Source organism: Amia ocellicauda, chromosome 10, assembly GCF_036373705.1.
Source record: "Amia ocellicauda isolate fAmiCal2 chromosome 10, fAmiCal2.hap1, whole genome shotgun sequence".
NCBI classification, from domain to species: Eukaryota; Metazoa; Chordata; class Actinopteri; order Amiiformes; family Amiidae; genus Amia; species Amia ocellicauda.
The window spans coordinates 35,322,901-35,346,695 of record NC_089859.1 but is presented as its reverse complement, the minus strand read 5'-3'; the positions used below and the strand labels follow the sequence as shown (position 1 = coordinate 35,346,695).

At 38.2% G+C, this 23,795-nt stretch overlaps 1 protein-coding gene across 5 annotated transcripts in view; it reads right to left on the bottom strand.

The window, feature by feature from the left end:
- fhod3a (formin homology 2 domain containing 3a) overlaps window positions 1-23,795 on the bottom strand; it is a 248,677-nt gene that overhangs the window by 27,593 nt on the left and 197,289 nt on the right. For 4 of the 5 annotated variants that reach the window (XM_066715994.1, XM_066715995.1, XM_066715996.1 and 1 more), the window contains 6 exons: window positions 20,389-20,514; window positions 19,031-19,165; window positions 18,458-18,508; window positions 14,568-14,773; window positions 5,710-6,090; window positions 4,330-5,228 (listed from right to left, as the gene is read on the bottom strand). In XM_066715994.1, coding sequence (XP_066572091.1) covers window positions 4,330-5,228; window positions 5,710-6,090; window positions 14,568-14,773; window positions 18,458-18,508; window positions 19,031-19,165; window positions 20,389-20,514 — 1,798 coding nt within the window. The remainder of the gene's footprint in view (window positions 1-4,329; window positions 5,229-5,709; window positions 6,091-14,567; window positions 14,774-18,457; window positions 18,509-19,030; window positions 19,166-20,388; window positions 20,515-23,795) is intronic. The other variant, XM_066715998.1, reaches the window with a different exon arrangement.

Below are 23,795 nucleotides of genomic sequence, written 5' to 3'. Positions count from 1 at the left end.
GTCCTAAATTACATTATATTACAGTAGTTTTGGTATAGTACTTCTGATTTGGATACATAGAGTCAGACACCACCTTTCTGTAAGCAAGTCGGAGGCCAAAAATACATGGTATCCAGGGATTAATTTTGTTCCTATTGTGAGAAATCAGGCCCCAGGGACTATATTTTCATAGTGAAAGATGTCAAAAGACAGATGGCAGTCAGTGAATTTGAAACACCTGTTTTATGAGTAACACCCATCGGGAGAAGAACTTCGATGAGGCAGTGAAGAAAACAGCCGAGTAAGTTTAATTGCTGTGTGTTCAGTGTAGTTCAGAGATCTGGTCAGTCTGTTCCTCTGAGTCCAGCTGTATTCAATTACTCCTTGTTCCTATGCTTTAACTACAGTTTTGTACTCTGCAATAAACAGGCACTTCCTGCTGCTGACTCAAAAAGACGTTTTTCATTAACCCCCTCCCAGAAAAAATAGCCTTCAGATGGTTGCGTGTAACACAGGAGAGCCATTTTCTCACACAACAAAACAAAAATCTAAATCCAAAAAACAAATATGTAATAATTGCCAGCATCAAAGAGACCTTGCTTCAGGTGGAAGACAGAAGGCATGAATCTAGCCATACTATTTCCTCTCTTACATAATAATACAAACATGAAAGAGAAGATATACATTACCCAGCCCTCTAATGGTTTAGGTCTTATTTGCAAAATTAAATGTACTGACTTTATAGGTGAAATTATTTGAATTTGTAATGAGTTTAAATTGATACACTAGTAAGAAATTATAATCAGATGATTTTCTAATGATTTAAGCTACTTCTTCAGCAAGATAACTAGTAAGAACAATATTCAGAAACACAGACCAAACCGGTCAGTTTGATTGAACAGTACAGTTAGGGGGACATATGGAATTGAGAGATGATTGAAACTAACAAGAAGGTTTAAGGATCTCAAACAAACAAACAAACACATAAAATAAGACAATTGCAGTCCAGCAATCAAGGTAATGCCAAATTTCCTCTCCAGGCTAAATTTGCTTAACAACCCAACCTACCTGTATCAATTAGTTTGGTGAATATGCTGTAAAATTGTCTGTCAGAGGGCCAACATGACAATAGTCAGCTCATACAGGCCTACTGCATGGGCTTGTCATTTCTCACACCTCCCCCACAGCAGGCTAATTGGGCTAATATTTTTTTTTATTAAAATGTTACAGGTGGAGACTTCTTAAAAACATCCCATTGACCAGCAATTTATTTTAGAGTCAGCAAGAAAAAAACAACAACAAAGTGAAAATTAAATAAAGTGCATTGTTGTATGTCAGAAACAAAATGTTTGTTCTAAATTATTCAGAGCTGCAAGGGATGTAAAATGTTAAAGAAACAGTGACCTATAAAAGGCACTACATTCAGGAAGACAAAAAAGCTTTATACAATTCATACAACCATCTCCACTTTTTTAAAATGTATTTTGCAGTGAATAAAAGAATATGTAAAGACTTGAAAATATATGATAAAAGCTCTAGACAAGCCTCTTAACCTTGAGAATTCTATTCAGGTTCTGATTGATAGATAGCCTGCAAAACTTGCCAAACTTTCAAAGTTAACAACACACCATATGATCTTATTTTAGCTCACAGGCTGGGAAAAGCCTCAGTGTTAGCACTTCATTGCAGGCAAGTCACAGGACATCAACCCCATAATGTAGATTACCCTCACCTGGTCCTTTTACACCTGTCTCATTGAAACCACCCGCTAGGATCCTTTATTCTGTGCCAGTAACAGAATATAATCTCACACACAACGATTGCTGACTTCATCAAGGCTCTGCCATTAGATATCAAACCATTTCAAGTACAAATCTATACCGGTTACTTAAAGTAGACTCCTAAGCTAATGCTGTAAATGCTAATTCTCAGGAGTGATTGGAGTTTGCATTGTCAAGTATGACGTTTCAATGAGCCGAACAACCAATCCCTGACCTTTACTTTGTGGGTTTCTGAAACAAAATGCATGGTCTGCATTTATCAGTTTTCAAATTAAGTAGGTGGTTAGAACTGTTCTGATCCAACATAAGGTAACATCACAGACCACTGCTGTTTCAGCTACTTATAGTCTACATTGGATATACTTGAACAGCCAAGTCAAAATATTCAAAAAATATTTTGTTTCTTTGACCTTTCATGAACTTTGACCTACCTGTGAATTACAAATTACAGACTTTCACCCTGTCAAAGTTATATTCATAAGTAGTAGAAAGAGGCTTTAATTAAACCATGATATTGTATTGAAGTTCGTAATTTGCAATTCACAGGCATGTCAAAGTTTTGCTTTAGTCTAGGCCAACCATAATAATGGTTTAAAAACAGGAAAAACAAACATTCTCCTACTGTCCTTCACATTTGTAATACTAGATAACACTGAACGAGAGGAAATCTACAAATCCATTTTGAACATTTTCTGTAACAATCAAAAATCTGATGACAGCACAATGTATACTAAACCTAGTCTATAGCAGCCACAACAGAAATTGCGTCTGGCATGGAAAATAAAAGGTATAACAGAATAACTCTTCAAAACTATAATATGAGTTGCCAGAACCATTCATTAAAGACTAATCCTTGGTAGATCTGACATATTACATATTACTATAAGTATCATGCCCACTAGGAAAACTACTGAAAATAAATGTATTCTCATTTGGGACAAAAAAAACACTAGACTAGACCAAATCAAAACTTTGAACTACCCTCTAATCAAAAAGTATAAACCCGTACCCTATTGCTAAATAGTACAGACTGCCTTCTAACAATAAATTAAACCATGTTAGAGTAGAAATTTGAAATTTGTGGTTTGCGTGTAGGGTAAATTTGATCCAGGCCTGAGGCATATGGACTAAAATAGCCTTTTAACATCTAAATTGGCAGAACTATTATTTGTTAAACCCTTACAATTAAGACATATAGGCCTAACACAAACTGTTTTGAGATTTGATCTAGAATATAACTTCAAGCTCTATATTTTACACCATTCAACAACTGCACAACTGAGATATACAGAACTCTGCACCTTTGATACAGCTGAAAAGAGTCAAAATGAATCACACTGACAGAAGAAGGTGACCTACATTTTATTTAATCTATTTCTAAGTTTTACTTTTTCCATAGGTTGCAAAAGAAAGCTCTAGTGACACTATCTGAAGGCAGTCCAATGACACAATGCATACCAAATGTGTTTTAAAAAGGTAATGGAAACATGTGTCTCTTTAACTCTACAGGCGAAATGGCAGAATGTGCTACAAAAATAGGATACACAGCAGGAAACAATGAATTATTAATAGTAAACCACAGAAGAAAAACATAAAAAAGAAAGACCTGCAAAAGCTTGCTTAGTTATTTGTGCACAGAAGAATATGAAAGATATGGCTTGGCTTAAAAAATCTGCTTATAATTACTACCAAGGCACCTCTCAAAAGATTGAAGAACTTGTTCCTGTACAGTGTACAGTGTCTAAAGGATGTATTCAACCCCCTTGGACTTTCTATATTAAATATATTAATTTTAAAATTAACAAATATAATTTTGTATTTGGACTGGTTTGTAATGTAAAGTAATAACTATCTTTACTAAGCATTAACTATCACTTTGTTTCCACTTTTTTTCTCTCTCTCTTCAGAAGAAAACAATCAATCACTGAAGGAGTAATCCAGCCTAGGTCCTGGAGAGTTCCAGTCAAGTCAGTTTTCACCCTAAATGACCAATATTTGGGAACTCATGTAAGTTATTAATTATTAGGCAAGTCACCTGTTCAGTTATGGGGAACCTGGTATTTGAAGACTGAAATATAATCAGGTGTTTGTTCCAAATGGTCTCTGAATAACTGAATTTACGAAAACACCTGTTTAACTGATCAGAGTGAACTGTTTCCAGGTCCTTATATATTCATAACTAAAGGGTGACTTATACATTCTGCAGAATTGGGTCTGTCCAGGACCTGGGTTCCCTGTTTGTAAGCTATCCAGAATATTTTAACAATGGTAATGTTAAAATCCCAGCAGACACTTTCAAAGTTAAGTTTTGATTTTGTACAGCTGAGAAACTGATTTTCCCTTTTTGCAAAAAAGGACCATAAACTTAGCCTTGTATGAGGTGTTTTATGTGTATAAGCATGTATTGCATCACACCCACCAATTCTCAATCACTGGCTGACCCATTCACAATACTCCCCATCAATATTGCACACTCTGCTAAAGCCCAAACACAATAACTAACATTCTAAGACACACACTTTACACAACTCCTGAAACAGCTGACTTCTTGGCCTTTTTTAATCCTTACCTTAGTGACTGGCAATTCCTTGGACTTTGTTTCAAAAAGGTGCTCAAGCTTGGAAGTGTCCAATTTGATGGGGTCCAATTTATTCCACAGTGAGTCTTTGCAGCATTTATGGTTTTTGTATTGCCAGTCCATGGGTCGTACCTCGTTCCAGAATAGCCTGATGGTCTTCTTCTTTTTCTGGAACAAGGGCTCACCTCGTGCTAACTGTGGGGAGCCCATGTGTTGGGCGGCACTGAAGGGAGGGGGAGGGGGCAGCATAGAGACAGGCATGGGGGGTGGGGGGGGGCAGGCAAAAAGAGGGGGAGGGGGAGGTAAGGCCATGAAAGAAGGAGGAGGGGGAGGTGGAGGAAGGATCGTCTCCCGGGTGCCCATAACACTATCCATGTCCAAGATGTCTATGTCATCCTCGTCCTCCAAGTCTGTAAAGTCCATGTCCTTGATTTTCAGCTCACGAGGGCTGGCCATCAGCTGATCCCAAATGTAGTCCGACTCCTTCTTGGGAGGTGGGGCGGCTTTCTCTTGCGGCTTGTCGCCATGGTCGCTGTCCCCTGCTGACAGGCCCTTGACCAGCTCCCCACTGTTAAACTTCTCCGCAAAGGCTTTTACACTGCCCTGGTTGTCCAGTTGCTCCATGTCCATCTTCTTGACATTCTCCTCACAGGCCTGCTTGTTGGCTTGGAGGATGGAGATTCGGCTGGCCAAGCTGGCCACTGACTCCTCGCCCTCCTCCTTCTCCTCTTTGTCTTTCTCCTTCTCCTCTTCTTCCTCTTCCTCCTCCTCCTCATCCTGCGGCTTCTTGTTCTGGGCATACAACATGTCCAACATGAAGAGCTTGCTGTTGAGGATCTTGCTGCACTGCTCGTTCACATCCACATCCTTAATGCACTGCGCCCACTGACCTGGTGACAGAAAGATACAGAAAGATGATGGGTCATTTGCACATCAGCTGTAGCTTAATGGACCAACCATTCTCAGGAGGATAGAAAAATGGAAGTTCAATTTGTATTGTGTTTGCACAATAGCAGGCCCAGAAGCCAACTTCAATAATACTGTGTTAATACAATAATGGTCCTTATTAACATCACACAATTAGCTGGATTACACTGCTCCACACTAAACCTCTCACACTGAGTATGCTTATTTTACCTTTATACCAATTACCATAGCTTTATTTAATCTAGATAGCATCTCTTAATACAAACTATGCCCTACACTAAACCCCAAATGATATACTCTACTACATAATTGTGCTAGTCAGCTCCAATTCAATTATTTAACAAATCATCAACTATTTCAAGTGAATTACTGAGGCCTTGCTGGTATGCATATTTTGTTAATTCAGTAGACATGTCTGAGGCTTTTCTGGAGCCCCTTCCTTACCCGTCTCATTGTCGCTGGTTAGTTTTTCCTCTCTCTCCTCTCTCTCTAAAGTGCTGCTGGCGGAGGAGATGCTAGAAGCAGAGCAGTTGTCCTTCTCGTTCACTTCCTCATTCTGCCTCTCCTTCTCGCTCAGGAGGGCGCTGTCCTCGGTGTCTCGCTCGGCCCCCTGCTCCACTCCCGCCTCTGGTCCTGCCACACCCTGCGACTCCGCCTCCTCCGACTGGGCCTCTGGTTCCGGTTCCTTTTCCGCCTCGAGTTCCGCTACCTGTCTCTCCACCGAGGACTTGGTTTCCGCTTCTGACTCTGGAGCGGATTCGAGGGCTGGCTCTGTCTTGGATTCTTCCTCCTGTTCTGGTTCTGTTTCTGGTTCACTGATTAATACTAAATGCAAAAGGGGAAAAGGAAAAATAAAACGATGTAACAGTTTTAAAAGCAGCAGACATTTCTCCAACAGCCTATTCGATTCTTCATGCAAACAGTTTTGTACTGTATATGCACGTATAACCAAGATTGTTTTTAATTTTGCTACTTCATGACTTTTAAGGATTCTCTAAATAAGCTCAATTAGAAAGAGATAAAGCTTGGTTCAGAGCAGTCCTTGCATTAGAGTACATCAGCATGAGAAAGCATTCTGTGCTGCTGTGCTGCAGTAGTGATTCAGCTGGTGCAGCACTGTTACCTTATGACATTGCAGCTGCAGCACAAGGTAATTCCAGTATCAGAGCTCTATAGTAATAAAATCCCAAACACTATAGCATGTTTAGAGAGACCTTTAGGTTCTGGATGAGGAGGTATGTCTTCTTTTTCCTAATTTCAAGCAGCATCATTATGTCTCACTTTATGCACTGAAATCGGAACTGGATTCCACAGGGGAGTGTTTTGTGCTGTGGATTGGATACTTTATACAGTTGTACATTCTTACCCCATACAATTTTTTGAACGGGGTAGGGGGGTGAGGTAAACCTGATCTTCCAAAAAGGTTAAAAAGAAGTTGAGAAACGTGTAATTTATTAAATTTGATTACCCACTGAAATCCCTGTTGGTATTACAGTCCAGAACAGATCCTTGACTGGTCAGCTCAACCAGCAGAGGAAACAGGTCACAAACTATTTAAGTCTGTTCATGGCCGACTTCATTGAACAATTTTTTCAATTGTATTCAGAAACAAATAACTATAACAACAGCGATTTAAAAAAATGCGTGTTGCAGATCACTCGTTTTACGTTTCTGCTGTTTGGTGTATGGGAAAGTGTAGGAATGTAATCAAAATTGTATAAAATATAAAGAAAAATAAAATGTTTGCCATTATTAGCAGTTTCCCAGATGGCATGTGGCCTACCACACAGTAATTATGCCAGTGTGCTTTAAAAAGCAAACTGTGCAGTGTACTAACATAGCCCGCAAGGCTGTGGGAGTACTGACTAGTTTGTATTGTTCAGACACTGAGAGGTGAGGGCTTGTTCAAACTGTCTAGGAAGCTCCATCTATCTCTGAAGTAAGTTCACATATGTTATCAACTTGCTCTTCCTTCATCTCCCACCCATAAATCAATGGTTTACCAGAAAAAGAGGGAATATGCAAGTGATCTTGATGGTGAATTTGCTAAATCAAGTCATGAGGAAATGTTTCAGAGGAGGCCGTTAACTAGTCTCTTGGGCCGTGCCACACTTCAAAAAGAGCATGTTTTTTCTCCAGACCTTTTTGGGTCTAATTCACACTCCACATTTTCCTAACTAAAATTACTTGTACCTTGAAGAAATCAGATTATGAAGCCCAGAGATAGCAATCAGTAGTGTTTCTTAGTGCCTTGAGTGACAATAGCGAAATGGAGAAAAAAATGCACTGCGCCCATCTGTGTTTTATGTGCTGGATTTCCCCAAATGTCTTATCGCAGTTCATGCATTGGATTATGAAGGCAGGCACATCAGCCAAATAAAGAGCTGTTACAAACTGTCAAGAGATGCTTTTCCCTTGTTCTTTCCATACATGATATGGAGGATGACACAATGACCTTGGGATCAGATAATTTTGTGCCATGAGAAAATCACTGCTCATCACATTCATCTGTGAAATGTCTCATTTTTAAAATACACCATCCTATCAGTATGAAATGATAATTCAACTCCTTAAATGTCTTTAATAATACAAGTAATTATACATTTCTGTGAGCTTTGCAAATTTCGCTCAAGACAGAAAAACAAATCAAATGTTGCTCTACTCTTCTGCCCTTGGCTTGGCTTTTTAAAGTTTTTTTTTTTAGGTTTCAATTAGTGATACTCAAAAGTTTTTCAGTGCAAGTCATTGCTCCACATCACTATTGGTCTTTAGAACTTCTTCAACAAGCTATTTGGTAGAAATGAAAAACAAACAAGGAAACATAACACTTCCAAACCATTACAAGAACTGAATTTCAGCTCAAAATCTGTCACCCAGCAAAGGTAAATGTGATGCACAGACTGGAACACCTGGAATGCCCAAACTCATATAAATAGTTTCAGTCCATTAAGCGTGTAATATGACCATGCTGTGATGGAAATGTCAACAGTAGATAATTTAAACCTTGATTGCTATGTTGTTTGCTGTCAGATCCTGGAATAAAAGGCAGCTTTATTGAACAGAAAACTAACAATTTTGCCTGGTTTTTGGAATCTCTACAGACAGTCTGACTGAATGTAAAAAAATGCACTCTACTGGACTGTTGGGTATTTTACTCCACTTCACTTCTGCAGATCCTATGCAACCTTCCCTAATAGTTTGTGGTAGATCACACTTTTTTATTTTTTATTTTATTTTTTTTTAAGATCAAAATATATCCCTAAAAGTACTTTTGTGCTTCTGGGCATTATCCAGGAATTATATGATGCAAGGTCAAGGACAGATTGAATGATGCAGTGTGTGACGTTTATGCAGGTTTATACATATGTAACGGTTTAGTATATGCCATTTTAGAACTCATTTGGAATACTGTGTTCAGTTCTGGTCAAGAGGAAAATGAACACAAAGCAGAGCAAACAGATGGATTTGATATGAGATGACCAAAGAACTGAACCTCTTTAGTTTGGAACAGAGAAGACTATGTCACAACTTGATTCAAGATTTGAAAACAGAAAGCTATTGTCACTGTTAATGCAATAAACGTTCTTATGATAGAGAAGAACTTCCTTGACAAAGATGTGTGATTTCTTTCATTTAATTTCACACACATTTATAATAAACACTATATGAAGTAAGAATGGAAACTATGGATATTAAGGGCAAATCAGGATTTTGTCTTTTATGGAATCAGGAACACCATTCTTAAGTATGGAAGCAAGGCTGGAATATACAATTTTCATAAACGTTCACTTTTCCCTGAATAAATGTAATGCCAGTGTAAAAAAGGAGACATATATGTCTCCTTTTTTACTGACACACTGTCAGTACTGTCACATATTTTTCTTCCTTAATAAATGGTTTTTGTTTATGCTTACACTGTTCTTTTTAATTAAGCTTTGTACCACCTACTGGTCACAGATAGGTACTGAAAGATGGTTTTAGTTGTTTTTAAAGTCTCAAACTGTAAATGCTGATTTAAAAACTGTCCAGTGATCTAAAACCCTTACATAATTTTACAAGATTACAAAGACAGTTTCTCAGATCAGAGAGAATAGTACCAAAGCTTTTGTGAATTTGATTTACTTTAAAGCTTCTCAATCTTGGCAAATAGAAACAAAGGCTGCAAAAATCTCAGGGCTTTAGATGATGTAAAGCTACATATGGTCCATCTGGTCACAAGAAAGTGGGTTGACTCCACAAAATGAATTAAATTAATACAAAAAAGATCCATCAAAGTCACTGGAGAGACAGATGTGTTTAATGTGGTTAGCAGCCAAATCTACAGGATTACTGCTCATTCTAGTCATTATATTTTCCTTATCCTTATGGATCCTTCAAGTAAGGACAGTCTAGCAACCAACGAACAGGAAGAAGCTAAAAAAATGAAGATAGGGACTATTCAGCGTTTTAATGTTGTTTTCCCTGCTGGCTACTCAGTTGCACTGCCAGTACAAAGGATCTGAAGAAACAAATTGAAACAATCCCGATTTACTTTCAATGGAGAGGGGAGCCATAAGTAAACTTGATGCTCTATATCATTCAGTCATGAGGTACATATTTAACTTAAAATATGACTTGGCTGACTGAACTTCTCTTGCTTGAAGGAGAATGAAACAAACATATATTTGAGTATACCTTTGTACCTTTGACCCATAGTCAGTAAGTATAACCTAAGATCATACACTCATTTTTAAAGATCCCTAATGTCCAGTAAAGTATTTTCCTTTATTTTTCTCCTCTGTCCACATTTTATCTGGAAACCCACCTCTGAAAATGGTCTCAATCTACTTTAATGTATGTAGGCATGCAATAAATAAAATGGGGAATTAAACAACTCATATAGTATAGGTTATAGGTATAGGTTAGACAACTGCATTTCTTTCGGAAAAAATAAATCAGGGTGGGAAAACAGAAAGACGTTGTTAAAGAAATCAATTACTTGAAATCAAATTACTGCTTTTGCTTGTGCTTCAACCAGGCCTGGGAACCACTTCTGTGGATCCTGAGGAAGGCTGAGGATTAGTCCTAGTCTCTGTTTAACATTGTGTCCTCACCACAGCCCAGTTCATATCCACATCCGAAATACTTTATGTGCAAATGTCAGTAGTGTTCCAAGATCGTCAGACAGAGCTTAGCAGTAAACTGTCTCCTTTCCCTATTTGGAAACACAAGAACACATTACCTGAGCTTTTCTTGGCGATTGCTTTTTTAATTAGGAAAAGTGTTGAAAAATACTGCAGAATCCTTCAAGGCAGGAAATCATTCATTGCAACAAAAAGGATATGATAAACATGGTTACATTATTAGAAAACATCTCAGTCCATGAACAATTTAACTTGGACATAATATATGTGTAACTTCTCAATAAATAAGCACAGTATATTACAGTTCTATCCTGAGCCTTATTTTTGCAAACCATAGTGAAACTGAAGGATACCAATAAAACCTCTTCGCTAAAACGCCTCTCTAACCACAACATGAGCTGGCTGCAATAATGAACAAATCACTGGCTTGTGGCTTTATCTGTCCTGAATCGAAACTTTGGAATTTTCCACTTTATCACCAAATTGGCAGCAAACCCTTCAGACCTTTCTATGCAACTCCGCCAAAGAAAATACTGATGTGTATCTACCAGCAATTCAAAGACACTTTCCTAGTCTAAGCACTTCAAGTTCTCAGAGAAATCTGAACTCTTTGAAACTTAAAGCCCTTTTCCAGGAGACCACTGCACTCGATGGTCCATATAAGCAGGGCTATATTGTGAAGAGAAATCAAATCAACGAAAGGAATATATAAATAAAGTCGAACAAACACCTTTGGACAGAACTTCGAAGGCAATTCTATAATCTGAAATTCTGCATTGTTTTCTTGGAAAAACTGACACACTGAGACTCTTTAACAGGCAGCTTGGTTAAGTCTTCAGCTCAGTAAGCTGCACTAGCAATGACACAATTAAGAGAAGCCAGCTGGCCTAAATGTACCTATATATTTCACTGACTTATGGGCTTTGAGTAACAGACTTTGTGACAGTGTTAACGAAAGAAGGCTTCCTTTCTTGGAACCTTCACATGAAATTGTTCTGAATCTCCCACATTCAGGCTGAAACAGCACCAGAAAAAACTAACAAAAGTCAAAAACTTAATTTAAAACGAGGGCAACATTTTATATATAATACAAGCTAAACATAATAATTCCTATAGTGTATTGCTGGTTGCTGAAATCTTTGTTAACTTTTAATATTCCAAACAAAACAGGGAAACTGTAAAGGAAACCATAACCTAAGGCTGAGGTGGCTGTTTAATTGGGGCTTGCTGTGCCTCTTGAAGTGAGTAATTAATCAATGCCATGATTTTAACTTAATGTATAATAATCTCCAACCATCTTAAGGAGCTGAAGGCTTTTTCGGCACAGACAGTCCATTGGGTAGTATAAGGTATATGTAAAGGAAATGCTAAGCAGGCATATTGGCAATCAGTGCAAAACCCAGGCTATACTTCTGCTTTTTCTGCAAATAAAGACTGGAGATCATACCCCTCCTGCCTGCCTCATATCTCTCCAGTTTTGATGCCAGTTGGCATGCTCTAAAATTAAATGTGACACACAGAAGCAGAGGAACAAGTGTAATGAGTTTAAAGGACAGGGAAATCGTCAACCCAAATGCTCTAATTTCAGCACCTATACATATACCTACAGATCATAGAGGTCATATGTAATGCACCTATTTGTGACACAATACAATACACAAAAGGGAGCAGGTACAGACACTTCCATATTTGATAGCTGGGGGGTAATGCAGGGGGTTAATACAGGGCCAACTGTACTTTTTCAAGCAGGAATAGCAAGACTGATATTCATTACATAGACATAGGAAGGCCATTCCACTAATTTTGAGAGTACTCATTTTAATACAGTAGGGTCCTGAAACTCCTCATGCATTGCTGCTTGTGCAGACCTCTATCAGAAAGAAGCTAATTTATTTATTCATAGGCCTAAGTTTCTTATGTTTTTCTCCAAATCCTTAGTTTAAATTTGAATAGTTGTTGTTTTCTTTTTACTTCAAACTATCAAAGGATAACCTGCATGTAAATATACTGCAGCTTTCTTTATCCTAAGGTCTTTAACAAAATGAACACATTATTTACTTCATGCCTACCGTTTAAACATCAGCTCCTACCTAGATCTTTTCCAACAGTTAACCTACACTAAACTCAGACTAGCATAGGAATCTCATATGAAATCCATTAACTTCCCTAAGGAAAATGAAGGAGAAAGAATAGAAGGGACTGGATTCCAGTAACATAACAAATTATACTTAGACCTAAGAAATACACGGAGGTGTGCAACTAGTAAGATAGCTGACAGAAATCTACAGCAGAACAAAAGATCATCTATGTTATTATTTTAAGTGCATGTAGTATCATTCCCTTATTACACATAAATAGAGGAAAAGTAGGTGAGCTGTTTCAATACTATGCTTATTTAACACAACTTTTGACTAGCTACCTGTGCCACTGAAACAAGCTCATTAGGAGGAAGAAATAAATTAAAAAGATGTTCATTAGGACTGGGAGCAAAAGTGGGGGATCTTGACAGAATGTGCGAGGATGGAAATGAAAACAGGTGGTATGACTCATACTTCAATTTTGCCTTCCGTGTACTGGAAACAATACTGCAATGACTTAATAGCAGCAGGCATTCACCCTAATAGGCGTGGAAAATGGTTCCGATTTGCTAAATACATCTTGAGGTGAGCTGGTTTAATTGCTTTTTCCTCCCATATAGATGGGCAGCAGGCTTTAGGCCCCCCAGCTTTGCTGCATCTCCTGCTTGGTTTAGCCCTGGAAAAATACAGTAATCCATTTATTAAAATGTTCTATTTATCATTAGGTCACATTGGTAAAGGATCCAAATGGGGAAAGGCAAGGATAACCATTGAAGAAAAAAAAAAGCCGGAACAGAATATTGAGCCAAGTGTGGGTTCACTGGTATTCTAAACATACCATTCTAAATAAGATTATAAAGCTCCATAGCCTGCTGAAAGCAAGTGGTCCAAGATTGAAGATGACAACTGCTTTAAATCCTACTGTTTTAGTGCACAGAGAGATCAGACTGCCAAGAAATGTAATATAAAAATATAACTGTAAATAAAAAATTGGTCTCCTATTGCATATGTCAGGGTATTACAAGCATTAGAGTTTTTACACAGCCACCATCAAGCAAACTGATTTTATTTGTACTATGCCTCAGAATTCCTACTAGTGCATTTCTATTTGCTATTGTCTACCCTCAAAAGCTACTATTGTCAAATTATTTATAAAGGCTTCTCTTCCAACAGGACTGAAGAGCAACTGGAGTTTGAGAATGGCTTCATTTATAAAATGTAGTATTTTATTCCTTTAGAGGAAATTATTTTTTCTTTTACACTAAACTGTTAGGCACCTTCAGGTGAAAGGTTCCCCTTTAAGAGAAGTCTGTCCATGCACTAATGCAGGTGTGTGAAAACTCCTCACAGAAATAAAGGGGTTATACTTGTTGAAATGCAATTACTGGAGAGGTATATTAAAAGGAAGTGTTAGGTCCACTGTGAATGGAGAGGAAGTTGCAGTTTGTTTTTATTTTCACATACAGTTAGAGTACAAAAATACTGACCCCTGATTTAGACCACAGCTAAACATATTAAATTTTGAACAAGGAGCTTGTTCATGATTCATATATGCAATTAAAGCATTTAACATGAAATACTGAATGTATATGATAGTGGTTTAAGTCCTAAAAGTATCATGGATACAAAAGCCCGCTATAGTGACACATAAAACATAATTGGTTGCATTATTTTTCTAATTAAAAGGAATTGGGTTAATGGAAGAGGTCAAACACAATAATACAAAAGACTAATGATTAATAAAGCACTATGAACTCTCTGAAACGTGTTACTTGCTCCAATAGGATAACAAATAGGATTACAATGAACCATTCTGCAGTTTTAATTTAAAGGAATGATTTCGTTCTGCATGAGGAAAGTAATGAATACTGTCTCCATCCTTTATTTAGGCTAATTGTTTAAATCACAATACCAATGAGTTGCATTAGAAAAGTTTCCTTCCAAGTCCTGAAGTAATCATGAACACATGCAGCTTAGAATAAGAAGTGACCTAAAGTGTCCCAGCTGCATCAAGTCCATTCCCGTCAGCACCATTTCCACCAGTGTTATCGATTAAGTGAAAATAACCAAAGATCATGCATAAGGCTCACTTTCCAGTTACCTTGCGCATCAGCGGGAGGCGGGCAGGGTGTGGCCGGGGTCTCGGGCTCCTCCTGGGGCTCGGCAGAGGACGGGGTGGCGCACCTGGGCACAGGCGACGAGGAGTGCGGGCTCAGGCTGAGGGTGAGCTCGCTGCGCCCCCGCGGTGGCACCCGGGTCCGCTCCTTCTCGTACTCCTCTGCGGCGACCCTCTCCACGTGTTTGTACCTAAGAGGGCGAGATGGCACTGCCTCAGGAAATGTGCAACCACAAGAAAATGACTCCGGTTGTCTCTGGCAGACAAAACGCCTCAATGAAACTGTTCCCGTCCTTGGCTTTCGTTCCAGTTACAGGTCAATGGACAACAAAAAAGGATGTCTACTGCTGAGTGCCACCGCACGCCGTCGAAATCCGCCGCCGGGGCATTTCTGCAGGGAAGTTATCAGCAGACACGATATTCATACAAAACCCCGCTTTTACTTTCCAGTAGGAAGGCTGCACTTGAGAGGTAAATCATCCTAAACCTTTTCAAGATGTGCCGTCCACTGCATAAATCTGCTTCGCTCACCGGGGCTCCTGCGGTGACCGGCATCCATTCCAAAATAAAAGAAAGAAGGTCAGAAAGAAAAACGGCTCTTTATGTTCTCGTCGAAATATATGGCTATTTACTTTACTAAGCAGGACCATTTGAAAAGTAAAGAGGAAGAGCTGCTGTTTTATCCACAGACAAAAAGCTTGCAAACTGAGGCTGAACTTGAATAAACTCAACTCCTCCTGCCGAAACCCCAGACCGGCTTTCCCAGCTTGCTGAGCGGAGCGCAAGAGGCAGACTGCGCTCCGACATTACGTACACGGAGCTTTTCTTCTTGTATTTATTTATTTATTAACATCACCTTAAAAAAAACCCTCTGCTTTCAGAAACATATTTTGATACAAAGTCGTTTAGCTTTTACGTCACGTATAGTTTATTCATCAAAGCCTGTTTAGAAGAACAAAGATACATCTGTTTTGGATTTAGGCGGACAGAGATCCTTAACTGTTTATTAAGACTCGCTACCAATCACATTCTCCGCATTTGGACTTCACAGATTCCCCCCAAAATATCTTGAAATATGAACGTCTTCCAGATGCTTTCTTTTTTTTAGAACACATATCTTATTTTATCCTTTAAGTTGAATGAAAATAGTCACCAAATCAAAATCATATTTCTTCAAAGGTATCCTTTTGAATCTCTTAAGACGTCATGTAGGTTCTTCTTTTGCAGACAAGTTATAAACACACATCTAGTGGAGCTATTCTTATACATCACTGACAGAGCCTTCTTATCTGGTCCTTATCCAAAGACAATTACACACCTTGTCCTGTTCTCCCTAAGCATTTTAATGTATGAGAGCAGTACTAGGGCCCTGACACCTATATTTTATACTCCATCTTAATGCTCTGCTGGGGTGTACATCTGCCTTCTATTCTGGCACAGTTCAGTTCTTGCAGTGCCTATGGTCAAGATGCCTTTAAGTCATGGGAGTAAGCTTCATGAATTACAAGCTATAACCAAATGAAATCCTCAACTTGTTGGCTGTTGGAACCTGCCATTTTCATGCCATGAAACATAACAGCAGGTGATTAATATAACAATGTATGTTTATTAGTTCCCCCCCTCCACATCTCTCCTTGGTAGCATAATGCTTTGTGCCAGCACAACTTCTTTTGGCTCCTAGGGGGCTATTCCATATCAGCTGGAATGTTTTCGATCTAATGCGGAGTGCTAGCTAGTGAGACAAAGGAGCCAACGTAAAAGAGCAGTAGCAGAACACAAATGCAAAACTGAAGGGGTCGGTGTTGTGTGCAATAGGGAAGAGAGAGGAACTACTGTAAAGCAATCAGCTACCTGTTTGTGTAAATGTATTCATGCACAGATGCCTCCAGAATTGTCTGCTGTTGCCACCATTTTCATTCGGGGCTCAACTTTGGCAGTGGAGTGATCCTGTCTGGTTCAAATAATTTAACAGGCACCACCTTCTTTTCCTCAGCAGTAGCTAATGTCTGCTAATTTGTGAAGTATAAGACAGCAGTAGTCACATGGAAATTGTTGACCAGCACAAAGCTTACTTTGTTTTTTAAACAACTATGATGGTAGAACGCGTTCTCTCTCCATACGTGTTGGCTGCTTCCCTTGATGTGAAACAGAAGGAAAGTTTTTCTTGCTCCCTCTTAAGTGGATTTAATCAGAGACTTGAAAGACCCTTTTGTAAATGGTCAATGAAATTGGTTAAGATTGCAAAGCAGCAATGTCATTGTTTGTAAACACTTCAAACATTTCTGCTGTTTTAACTGACACGGGACATTAAACCCAGGCAACTGTAAAATGTCTGAGGTTAGGATTTAGGTAATAATATGTTGTTTTAAACCAAAATCCAAATTTCTGGTTGTTACAAACAATGTCAACAGTTTTGAAGTGGTGTATTCTATGATGGATTTTTCCTTTTTGAATGATTATCCTATATTTAACATGTGAAGTAACTAAAGATCATGACCTTTTTTTGTTTTGTTATCTTATAGAAAGTTATTGATGTAGATAACTAAGATTACAAATATTTTATTCTTATTAACATTTATTTTGTTGATCAATGTATGTGTCTAACACAGGAAAAAAAAAGTATTTCCTGAGATAGCTGTTAGTTAGAAATATATTTAATGAAGTTAAGGTAACCAATTTTTCAGGTGTGGGGGGGATAAATGTTTAAAGTGTGACTTTTTTATTTATCTCTTACAATTCTGATTTATAAACAAAACAACAAATATAACCAGTCTGCAACATGTTTATCTTACAGAACTTGTACTAAGGAATTGTATTTCAGTTTCACAATGGTGTAAGAATAACCAGTAAATATTGATTGTGAAAAGCATGCATGGTAGAAATGAAACATTTTCCATTGAGGAAAAAGCTTTGGCACTATGCAATTTTAACCTGAAAACAATTATAAGATTTGGATTTATAGTCTTATATATCTGGCCACCCACAGTGTTGAATTCCTACATAAGAATGTGGGTTAAGTGTTCTAAAGTTACGTCTACTATTCACCTATTTAAAAAAATGCTTTGCTTTACATTTGTCTTGTATGCACAATATTTTAAATATCAATAACTAAAATAACTGAAGTAAAGGAGATTAAATAAAGCAATGCACTCTCTACAGTCCTTTAAGAAACCATTAAAAAAAACTTTAAGCTCTTCAATATTGGTTGTGTGGAGTTCCATGGAAATAATGACTCACTCAAGATTTATGTGGCTAGGATTGGGGGTAATGTTGTTTAACCTTCAAATAGGGCACTGTTGTAATACAGTAGGTTATTGTGAAAATATTCTACTAAAAAGCAGTATCACAGTTTAGCATAAAGACTGTGAATATTATTTAGATGTTAGGCTAATTAATACCCATTTTCTGTATTATCTCCAGATTTTTATGTTTTTTTTAAGTAATAAAGTGATAAAAAGTGTTAAAAAAATAGAATTTGACCAACCTAAGTTGTTGTAGTGTTGTAGATGGTTGTTATAGTGAAATTAATACATTTAGGTTGTTTACAGAGCATTATTTTGTGTAATGTTGCACAATTATGCATTTCAATGAAATTGATCAAATTTGGTTTAGGTTTTAATTGGGCCAGGCTAGGGTTAGAGTCCCCAGTAAATTAAGGTTGGTGAAGCTTTTCTACTGAGAAAACTGGATAACATGTAGATTTCTGATCAATGATGTTGTTTTTTTGTTTTGTACATTCAGTAATCGATTATTTGCCATTGGTAATCTCTATTCTTGAGTAAGAACGCTTTATCATTGGAATCTGGTTACCGATATAAAACAGCAATTAATTTAACATGGATCCGAAACAAATAGTGTGTTAGCAAAATACACACCTTTCCTCTCTGGCATGTCTCTGTTCTTCCCTTTTATCCACATAGTCCCGACTGTCAAAAAAAGAGAGTGGAAAGAAAAGAGAAAATAAGTTTTAAAAATAAAAATGCATCGAAATCTCAATCTGTTTATTAGGCACACTATTACTTAGGAAGGCATACTGTACAAAAGGTAATTTCTCATTCTAAATTTCTTCTTAGGAAATCTAGTGAAAAATATCTGAAATCCCCATTGCTGACATTAACCAGTGGTGGGTAAGAGGCTCCAATCCAATGCTGTTCTTTATATGGTTAAGGAAACACATTTCCAGAGGCAGGTATTTAGGCTCAGCAGTAGAAATGTTTACTGATGTGGAGTGCACTGGCATTCTCTGTGAAAAAGAGATGACTCAGGGTAAAAGCCCGTAGTGTGTGACACTGGACATTGCACTCAGAAATTAAGCTCTTAATACCCCTATACACAAGGTAAACCTATTTAACCCAATATCAGGTATTTTCTAATCAGACTAATACACTATGACAAATGGATGTAAAGTGAAATTCAGTATTTTATATGATTCTGTTTAAGACTCTTACTTGAATCTGTTCCTCTCCTCGCGTTCTATCCGCAGTAACCTCTCCTCTCTCTCCTGTCGCCGCCGCTCTCGTTCGGCTGCCAGTGATTCCTGGTGCTGTCGGTAGGAAGAGGTCAGCAATCCCCCAAGAGCCGGCCTAAAATCCAACAATTTACATATTTTTTAAAACAAAGAAATTGGCTGCAAAGCTGCTCAATTTGATACTTTGGCCACAAGTGACTAATTCCAACAACTTCATAGCACACGCAATAGACTAAAAAACACACGATTTTACAATGTGGTTTTATGTTTTGGTTTGTTTTTTCCAAGATCAAAACTGGAAACAACTTTAGAGTTCTTTGCTGACTTTGTTTTGTTCTTAACTCCCCATCTTTTCCCATCAAATAAGATGGACACATATGCTGAGCTTCTTCCTTTTGTGAGTTTCATTGGTTACATTTTAGGAGTATGTTTAAATTGTAGTCTCTTGTTTAAGTTTATAATATAAGCTTTAGATATATATTTCCAGGTACTGTGAAGAACCCTGTGAAGGGATAAAGGTGTACATAAATATACAAAACATTACAAACGACCAGCTTTTACAGTTAATCATTCACTCTCACATTTTTTGCATGTGAAGTAATGAGGAATCTTAGTGAGACTATAGCCATGCATCTGTCTTCTGTAATACCAGAAGAGTGCATACACAAGCTCTGTGATAAAGTGTCCTATGGAGGCAACTGTGGTTTAGCCTTTAAATTATGCCTTCAGAACTATGACAATGCCTTCAAAATGATGTATGTCAAGGCCTCCTTTTGAATGTTTGTCGGCTATCACAGCAGTGGACTAAATTATTGTATCACTGAAGATGTGCTTGTCCCAGAGCTTTAAAACTACTCTTTAGGATTTGGGTGTATTGTTTAGCTTTAACAGTTGAATCCCAGCACTATTAGATATGGATAAATAACAGAAAAGTAACATCTATTTTGTACAATTGTACAATTGTTGATAAAGGTTTCTCTATCAGTGTGGAAACGGACTATAACTCACAACACCAGCCAAACTGGTTGGTGAGTATACGGGAGTACAGAAGATTTGATTCCCCAGACCCAGTTAACCATGACCTAACTATCTTTGTCCCCCTCCCCATCTCAACTGTATGTATTTATATTTTTGAAATAGCAATATATAACTGGTATATTGCTTTGTGAACATTGTGCTACAGTAGAGCCAATAGGCTTTAGCACAACAGACTGCTCTAATCTAGATCAAAATATCGAGGCCCTGATTTAACAAACCAATTCAAAGACTGGGGGAAAAAATAACAAGAAAACAAACAAATGAAAACAAAACCAAAAATGAAACCCTGCTCATGCAAACCTGTCTGTCTTGGTCTCTGGAGAGGGAGACACAGAGGCCCCATACCAGGTGGTGGGAGTGGAGGGGGCGCTGAGTGTGGAGTAGCTTCTACCACCAGAGTAAGGGCCATTGTTATAGTTGCTGTGTCTGCATTATAAGAAGAAATAGGGGATACAGAGAGAGATAGAAGAGCCAACAGGTGTTGGTCAGTGTTCTGCACACAACACAGAGCAATGGAGAACCAACAAAGGAAAATAGAGACAAACTCACAGCACTATACTCCTACAAGGAAAAGGTCAGTCAGGCACAGGAAATGTATAAAATGATGGGTTATCAACATTATACTCATAAAGTGTTTTAATTTATACCATTGAAAGGAAAGAACACTTGCAAAATAGGATGCAAGGATGCACACAATGCTGTCACATTGAAGCAGTATGTCACAAACATGGCAGGTAAGTTGATTTTTCAGTTGTCAGTGGACTTTCACACCAATATCACAGCGTTGAATTCAGGAATTAAGGCCTGTAAATCTCTTGGACATAAACAAATAAATAAAAATCAAGGAATATGACAGCAATAACAGATACACTGACATGAAAGAATGTTGGTAGCCATTATGAATGAACAGGCTCCATAACAGTAAAGGTTTTTATTAACAGCCTAGAAAAGGAGGTGGGGAAATCCAAATATATTTGTCACCCAAAATATATTCCAAAATGTTTCAAAATCACAGGAACCAACTAAGAGGACAGGAGTCGTCTTTCCGGAAATCAGTATATAGCTAAGTAGAATAAAATAGTGTTTATTAATCTGTACCAATTTACAAAGCAATGTACATGTTGTGCTTGACATTTGAAGAGGTAACATGATACCAAACATTCTGTGATATTTAACTGTTACATTGATTCCTATTTCCTCTTCCATATACTGAGAAACGCAACACAATTAGACTGATACAGTGATTCATTTCACGTTATATGCTAATACTAATGATCTAATGCAGCCTTGAATGTATTTTTTTTATCTCACTCATTGGAGACCTTTTTCTCTATATGCCAAGTTAAAAGACACATACCCAATGGCTTACAATCTTAGTCACTGATGTCACAAAACAAGCCGCTTTGTATTAGTAGACAACTCCCACTGTGCACAGCCCAGCAGAGGACAAAGAATGCCCTGTGAATTTACAGATAAACTGACCCAGGTGCCAACTTGCTTCCAAAGGCAACTGCAGGTGTTCGGTTATTTGTAACCTTGAAATTAGAGGTGTCAAAACCCAATCTTCTTCCAAGTCTCCCTGTCTACTAAAAGGCTTTATTTTATTTTGGTGGATTATGGTTTTTTTTACTTCCTGAATGAGACATTTTTAATCTATAGCTGCCCTTGTAATGAACAGACCCTGCATTTTAATTAAAATATACAATCAGCAAGTATCTTCCTACTTCTTGTTTGGAATAGCCAACAGCAATTCAACCTGAAGAACTGCTCCAGAAATAAGGACAACACACAGCAGTTTTCTTCCAATTTGGCGATAGGAGTGCTTCTAGTTTTCATTCCACCTGAGCTTTTAGTTCACTGAACTTATTATTCACTTAACTGAATCAATTTAACTATTTTCTGAGTGATCATTTAATGAGACATATAAAACCCGATGGATTGTGGCCCTTGAGAATTGTATTTGAAGAACACTGACATACAGTGAGGGAAAAAAGTATTTGATCCCCTGCTGATTTTGTACGTTTGCCCACTGACAAAGAAATGATCAGTTTATAATTTTAATGGTAGGTGTATTTTAACAGTGAGAGACAGAATAACAACAAAAAAATCCAGAAAAACGCATTTCAAAAAAGTTATAAATTGATTTGCATGTTAATGAGGGAAATAAGTATTTGATCCCCTATCAATCAGCAAGATTTCTGGCTCCCAGGTGTCTTTTATACAGGTAACGAGCTGAGATTAGGAGCACTCTCTTAAAGGGAGTGCTCCTAATCTTAGCTTGTTACCTGTATAAAAGACACCTGTCCACAGAAGCAATCAATCAATCAGATTCCAAACTCTCCACCATGGCCAAGATCAAAGAGCTGTCCAAGGATGTCAGGGACAAGATTGTAGACCTACACAAGGCTGGAATGGGCTACAAGACCATCGCCAAGCATCTTGGTGAGAAGGTGACAACAGTTGGTGCGATTATTCGCAAATGGAAGAAACACAAAATAATTGTCTCCCTCGGTCTGGGGCTCCATGCAAGATCTCACCTCGTGGAGTTTCAATGATCATGAGAATGGTGAGGAATCAGCCCAGAACTACACGGGAGGATCTTGTTAATGATCTCAAGGCAGCTGGGACCATAGTCACCAAGAAAACGATTGGTAACACACTATGCCGTGAAGGACTGAAATCCTGCAGTGCCCGCAAGGTCCCCCTGCCCCAGGCCCATCTGAAGTTTGCCAATGAACATCTGAATGATTCAGAGGAGAACTGGGTGAAAGTGTTGTGGTCAGATGAGGCCATGTACCGTCAAATCTTGGGTGAGAACCTCCTTCCCTCAGCCAGGGCATTGAAAATGGGTCATGGATGGGGATTCCAGCATGACAATGACCCAAAACACACAGCCAAGGCAACAAAGGAGTGGCTCAAGAAGAAGCACATTAAGGTCCTGGAGTGGCCTAGCCAGTCTCCAGACCTTAATCCCATAGAAAATCTGTGGAGGGAGCTGAAGGTTCGAATTGCCAAACGTCAGCCTCGAAACCTTAATGACTTGGAGAGGATCTGCAAAGAGGAGTGGGACAAAATCCCTCCTGAGATGTGTGCAAACGTGGTGGCCAACTACGAGAAACATCTGACCTCTGTGATTGCCAACAAGGGTTTTGCCACCAAGTCGAAGGGGTCAAATACTTATTTCCCTCATTAACATGCAAATCAATTTATAACTTTTTTGAAATGCATTTTTCTGGATTTTTTTGTTGTTATTCTGTCTCTCAATGTTAAAATACACCTACCATTACAATTATAGACTGATCATTTCTTTGTCAGTGGGCAAACATACAAAATCAGCAGGGGATCAAATACTTTTTTCCCTCACTGTACATCCACTCTCAAAATGTGCAATATGCCAACCCTCCTGCTTCTTTAAGGACTGTATCTACAGCACGAACAGCAGTGTTCTTGGGTCAGACAGGGAATTGTCAAATACTCTCATTGAGAACACCAAAATCTCACTTGTGTGGCAAGCTGAAGATTGCCTAGCTGACATCACTCTTAATGATAACCCAGTTGTATTTGTCCAACTGGATTTGAATCCAGAGGTCTCTACCTATATAGGACACCACCTGTACTCTGAGTGATGGACTGTGATGGAGGAGCCACCTGGGAGCGCCCACTAACATCCTTTTTTGTTTTTTTACTTAAACATGTACACTTGAGCA